Genomic DNA, 6,471 nt, shown 5'->3' on the forward strand with positions numbered 1-6,471 from the left:
GTCTGCAGGCCTGAACCTGCTGTCTGTCCATCTCCTCATTCATTCATTTGTCCTGACTTGGCCTCACCTTTTCACCTCTGCAGCTGGACTCTGCTCTGCAACTCTCAAGCCCGTGACCCTCACAGCCCGACTCCACAATGACAGACCTCCCCCCACCTCGAGACTTCCACAGACCCCTGCCCTTCTGTCGTTTCCTACGTTTGACCTCTGTGGCCTCTTTGAAACTCCTCGAGTACTTAGCTCTACAAATGTACGTATGCAGGTGTATATCCATGTGTTTACTGTGTGGTAGGGAAAGTGTAATTGGAGGGCTAATATTAGTAATTAAGCTTATGAAAAAAAAAAGAACAGTGTTTTCTTTGGCTGGGCCATGAAGGAAGGTGGGACTATATGGCAAACTGCTTCCTTTGAGACTTTGGCACTGTGTGCGTGTGTGTGTGTGTGTGTGTGTGTGTGTGTGTGTGTGTGTGTGTATGTGTGTGTGTGTGAATAAATTCTGACACTGTAGAAAGACAAACATACTCATCTCTCTCTCTGACATAGCATACTCACGGCAGTTCTGGAAGCTTACTGAGCTGGGACCCTCAGACAGCCTTTGTCTCATGAGTGTCTGTAGCCCTTGTAGTGACCCTTGGGTTTGCTGACCACCTTGGAAGTCAGATTGTCACAGTACAGTTCAGAGTTCCTGAAGGGGCATGGCCCCAGGCTGTTTCTTTTTATCAGTCAGCTCTTCTTAAAATACAGATGCCCCTTGGTACACACAGGGGACTCATTTCAGAATCCTTCCAGATACCAAAGAAGGGTCCCTCATGTAAAGTGGGCACAGTGTAAGTAATCGAATCTACTCCACCCTGCTTCAGGCATCTCTAGAGAGCCTGTTGTCCCAGTACATGGGAAGAGGTTGTGAATGGCTGTCACACTGCATTACATAGAGAATCGGGACAAGGCTGTGTCCAGAACAGTTAGGTTGACTTTCTTGAATACTTTTAATTCATGCATCAGAGCCTCCATGGGTACAGGAGTTGGCTGTGCTTGGTTTTCTCTGGAGGCCACCACAGTGTCAATCCAAAGGCAGGTGGGTATGTAAAACCAGCTTGGCACAGCCAACAAGCTTGGTCAGCCACCCACAACCCATTCTCTTAGAATCTCACCTGGGAAACAAGGACAGAGTCATTCGGTCAGTAGGAATTAAAGGTGGTGGCAAAGGAGCCGTTGCATTGACTAGGAGCCATCTGTTAGAGCCTGAAGCGGAGTACTGGGATGAGGGGATTGCAGAAAGCCTGAAGTGGGACAGACAGACAAGAGGAACAAAAACTAGAGAGAGCGGACAAGCTAAGGTGAAGTCAGCATGTTGGGGGAGGCTCCAGGAACCCCTACTGCTGGGTCCAGGGAGCCATCCTGAGTTCTTGAAGATCTTCCTGCTCCAGGCTCCCCACTCCCAGGGCAGGCTGTGCTGGAGCACATGCAAATGCACACACACGTCTGCATACACATACATAGGAGTATATATAAACACACACAAGTTGAACATTCTTCTCTAGATACCAGGAACCATAAATATTTTGGGTTTGGATTTTTTTTTTGAATTGTGGAATATTTGCATTACCTAAGGAGATGACTGAGGAATGGGACACAAACTAACCACACAATTTATGATTCATGTACAAAAAGACCCCATACAACCTGATGCTCACTTAATACAGTACTTTTAGGGCTCTGTGTTTTTCATGAGGACAGTTGTGAACACTCCACTTGTGGCTGTGCCTGTGCTCAAAATGTCTCAGATTTGGGAATGTTCCAGGTTTTGGATTTTCAGACTTGGAAATAATCAGTTTGAATAATATAAACTATAACATGATATATAATATAATTTGATATAAAGTATCTGCATTATGTAATTTAAATATGTGTAAAGTGAAAACAAATTCATGCTTATGCACATATGGGTTGCAGGTACGGAAACTTGAATGTAAAGTATGTATAGCTGAGATTATGTTTGAGTCTTTGAAAGTCCCTGAAGCACATGTGTTTCAGTATGGCCACAACCCTGGATGCAGCCACAGATGCAAACAGGACCAATCCCTCCCCAGAGAATGTTTGCCATAAAAGCACAAGTGGGAAGATACAGATTTTGGCTCCAAGTCCCTACCAGATACCCAGAGTGAAAAACATCATGATCGTGACTTGTGAGACTTTCCATCCCTAACGGCAATTGACTAATTCCTCTGGGCACACCAACTATGGTGTCATTCCCTGGATGACAGCTGTCCCCTGGGACCGTTTGATTGAACCCCTTATGATTTCCCAAAGAGACCGGGTAGCTTTAACAATTGGCATACACGTAGCAACTGTATTAAAACAGGAAAACAAAAATCATAGAAAGGGCACCATGACTAGCCCCGGACAGCAAGGCTGACATGATTTCAATGAGAAACAAGCAAATGTTTCCATTTCCTGGAGGTAATGGAAAGGGGAATCCTATGTAAAACAGGCTGCTTGATCTAAAGTGAAGGAGAGGGGTTTCTCTCTTAAAGTTGCCTCTGTGTGTGGTTTCATCATCATCATCGTCCTGACAGCTTTGTTTCTCACATGAATACATGAATACACATGTGAAGAATGTAGTCACACATGAACCCACATGTGAGTATGCATGTGTCCATACATGAACAAATGTGGTTATGTATACACACACATGGATACATATGTGAATATGCACATATGTATGTACATACATTTTTTTTCTTTTAAAGAGAGCGATTAAGGAAATTTCCCCAGTGTTTCCAGTAAGTGGAAAAGAAGAGATGAGCTTGCAGCCTCTGGGAGCCGCCACAGGCATGGCCCCCACTCACAGCCCCTCTGTTCTTCCTCAGTGTCCATAATATGAACAGTGAGCAGCACACGTCACTTCTCAGTCACTTTATTTTCTCCAGCCTGCCTGGAGCAGCCAGTATCAGAGCCTGACCTCATCACCTCCTTTTCTGCTCCCCAGGTCCCATCACCTGCCCATCACAAATGACCTTTGTGGGAAAGCAGGAGTCCTCTGGGTGCAGCTCTCCCAGAAGTGCATCGAGCCAGAATTCCAGGTCCCGCACCAACTGCTCCAGCTCTCGGACTTCCCTCTCTAGCTTCTCCAAAAATCCATGCAAGTTTGTCTTCAGCCACTTCCTGAGGGTCCTTAGTGGCTCTTCAGCAGGTTCGTTGGTCTGATATTCAAAGCCCTGAAAAGCAGACATCAAATCTGTGTCTTCAGACTTTTCAGGAGGGTTTCCTGTTTAAGAACGTGCCCTTGGCCTTTTGCATATGATAAGCTGTTCGTTCTGCCTTGGTTACCCCACCTGATCAGCTCCTATTTGTCCCTAACTAGCTCACTGATGACACCTCCTCCGAGAAGCCTTCCTGGGCTCCTGAGCACACACATCTCTGAATGTTACCTGGGATGTCACAGGATTCTGAAAGTGGCTGCAGTCCTTGGTCCGCCCTGACAATTCCCAGCTGCTTCCTGGAACAGGCACAGGTATTACCTCTTAGCAAACATAGTCCAAATAAGTGTGGGTGGATGGCCTCCACAGAGGGAGGGGTAGTAGGAGCAGGCAAGGTGGGGGGGTTCTCACAGGCACCCTTCCTCAGGACCTCCACCTGACTCTGTGGACTTGGTTTCTCCTTCCTCGGATTCCACAATACTCACCTGATATCCCTGTGCCCAGGTACAGCACCAGGACAAGCAGTGCTAACAGTGTCTGGAATGAGAAAAGGAGGGAGGGGACGGGAAGGTGAATTCTTGGGTGCAGAAGGCTCTATACCCATGACAGGGGTTCTGTCACAAGGGGGCTAACAGTCACTTGTAGACATGTCCCACTATCTAAGTCACACATGCTTCCAACCTTTGCAGAAACAGATGACAGGACAATGCCCTGACATTTACATCTCCCCCCTTCTCCTCTTCCTCTCCGTGAAGAAAAATTCATCACCGATGTCCTTCTGAATCACTTAAAGTCTTTTTATTCCAAATGAACTGTGTGAGGCCCAAGTTTTTGGAGGTGCAATAATTCACATGTAACAAAATGCACACATTTTAAATGTACAGTCTGATTAGTTTTGACAAGTGTCTACATGTGACCCTAATGAAAATCTGAACCCTTCCATCATCTTGAAAGGTCCCCCATTTCCCTCTCAGTCAGTCCACTGGGGTACCGACTGCCACATGGTGCCCATTTGTGAGTTTCCCAGAAATGAGTCTTTTGTATAATGTTTATGATATGGCTTCATGCTTTTGTATGTTCAGTTTTATTGACGCATGTTGCATGATTCTAACACAATTAATCCTCACCTCCTGGTTTGCAGTTCAAAGTGGTCATGGATGACAGTGCTTTGAACATGCATGTAACTTGTCTTTGTGTGGGCATGTTTCTCACGAGTGCTGGGTGACTATCCAGACACGGACACGACAGGACATGGGGTGAATGTATGCTGAATTCTAGAACAATACTCAGGACTGTTTCCCAGGCTGTTTGCTCTGTTCTGCCCCATCAGCTAGTCAGAGAGAATTCCAGTTGTTCTGTGTCTTTGTCTGCACTTAGTATTGTCAACTTCAATTTTAGGCATTCTATTGTTCTTATGTAGAGGCATCTCCATCTAGTTTATAAGTGTTTTCCAAATTTTATGTGTATGTGTAACTGTCCTGCCCATATGTATGTGCCAACATGTACATACCTGGTGTTGGTAGAAGTCCGAAGAGAGCTTCAGGTCCCTTGGAACTGGAGTCACTGTAGATGGTTGTAGCTACTGTGTGGGTGCTAGAAATCAAACCTGGGACCTCTGCAAGAGCAGCAGACCCTCCTACCTGCTGAGCTGTCCCTCCGAATGGAGGCTCAGCTTCTTTTCATGGCGTTAGTGGTGACGATTAATCTGCATATATTTGCTATGATTATTGAAGTCATTTGCTTGTTTTTTTTTGTTAGACTTTTGTTAGTCTGGATTAAGATGTCGAATTCTTTGAACATTTTGGATCTAAGTAGCTAAAAAATACTCACTGTGAATATTTTATCAACTCTGTGACTTACCTTTTCATTTTCACATCAGTATTTTTTAAAAATGAATTTTTTCTTTTTTTAAAGAAAAATTTATTTTTATGTATATGAAAAACATGAGTGCTCTATCAGCATGCACACCTAAACGCCAGAAGAGAGCATCAGGTCCCACTACAGATGGTTGTGAGCCACCATGTGGTTACTGGGAATTGAACTCAGGACCTCTGGAAGAGTGAGCAGAGACCTTAACTGCTGAGCCATCTCTCCAGCCTACAAGTTTCTTTTTATAAAGCCCAACTCATCCTTTTGCTTCTCAGGTGAAGTCTAGAACATTCTGAGGTTTCATTCTTTAAATTTTTTTTCTTCAAAACATTTTATTGTTTTAAATTTTATATTTATGTATATGATCCATTTTAAAGTAAATGTTATATATATTGCAAAATAAGGCTGGTGAGTTTTTAAAATATAGATATCTAGTGGTCCTGTGTTATTTTTAAGACTTTTTTTCCTTGTTGAATTATGTGGGTGCCCTCGACGTGCACGTGGGTGTTCCTGGGTTCCGCTGCTTCAGTATTCTGCCTTTCAGTGTTCTGACTTTCGCTGACGCTAAATCCGTATGAGTCTGTACTTGCTAGCCACACCAGCCACCATAGCAGACGCTAGAGGCTTTCGACAGTAGACACAAATTCTCCATCAGCTTATGCTGTTGGGTGGATCCTTTCTCTGGGGCTTTCATGTGTTGTCTCTCACTGTGTCCTCAGATGGCCTTTCCTCAGACCCATGTACTCCTTGCTGCCTCTTGTAATAAGGGCTCAGCTGGCCCATGAGACCAGAGACTTAATTGTAGTCACCTCCTTAGAAGCCTCGTCTATGGGTAGAGTCACTTGGGCGTTAGGGCTTTAACCTACGACTTCTGGGAGACAAAGTTCTGTTTCCAAAGGATGACACTGACACTATCTTATTTGCCATGAGAGAGAATAAAGAGAGGGTGGGGAGGGATGCCTGAGACCCAGTGGTGGGTTCTATCTGGATGTGGGGCTGCAGGGGAATTGACTCTCTGTAGGGAATGCATCTTGGCCTTACCTGCTTCCTGTCATCACAGTGGTGGCTGCCCCTTCTCTGTTCAAGTAGCTCAGCTGCTGCCCGGCCTCTGCCACTCGTCTTCTGGATTGTCATGTCTCTGCTCAGGGTCAAAGTCTTGGGGTGGATGGAAGTACTTTCAGTGGACAGGCAGGTAGATGACTCCCCTCCCCCACTCTGTGTCAGCAGGCCAGCATGAGTTCTGATGTCACAGAAGGCAGAAGACAGCAAACTCCACCACTCTGAGATTTAACCAGTGTCTCTCATAAACATACACACACACACACACACACACACAGACACACACATACAGACACATACATATAGATACACAGACACACATACACACACAGAGACACAAACA

At 45.1% G+C, this 6,471-nt stretch overlaps 1 protein-coding gene across 1 annotated transcript; it reads right to left on the reverse strand.

Moving 5' to 3' along the window:
• Window positions 1-2,902: 2,902 nt before the first annotated feature.
• Window positions 2,903-6,274, reverse strand: Smim23 (small integral membrane protein 23). The gene is made up of 4 exons (XM_028756428.1): window positions 6,111-6,274; window positions 3,686-3,737; window positions 3,432-3,499; window positions 2,903-3,218 (listed from the first exon to the last, which is right to left on the reverse strand). Exons 1-4 carry the CDS (start codon window positions 6,201-6,203, stop codon window positions 2,967-2,969), a joined length of 465 nt encoding a protein of 154 aa, XP_028612261.1. The 5' UTR covers window positions 6,204-6,274; the 3' UTR covers window positions 2,903-2,966.
• Between the last annotated feature and the right edge of the window lie 197 nt (window positions 6,275-6,471).

Source organism: Grammomys surdaster, unplaced genomic scaffold (genome assembly GCF_004785775.1).
Source record: "Grammomys surdaster isolate TR1022 unplaced genomic scaffold, NIH_TR_1.0 126121, whole genome shotgun sequence".
Taxonomy (NCBI): Eukaryota; Metazoa; Chordata; class Mammalia; order Rodentia; family Muridae; genus Grammomys; species Grammomys surdaster.

Excerpts from the sequence above, each read along its gene's own strand:
- Smim23 (XM_028756428.1), bottom strand. The coding sequence starts at position 6,203 with ATGACAATCCAGAAGACGAGTGGCAGAGGCCGGGCAGCAGCTGAGCTA. Across the intron at positions 3,500-3,685 it reads CCTGGGCACAGGGATATCAG|GAAGCAGCTGGGAATTGTCA; the intron begins GTGAGTATTGTG and ends TGCCTGTTCCAG. Across the intron at positions 3,219-3,431 it reads AGAATCCTGTGACATCCCAG|GGCTTTGAATATCAGACCAA; the intron begins GTAACATTCAGA and ends TCTGCTTTTCAG.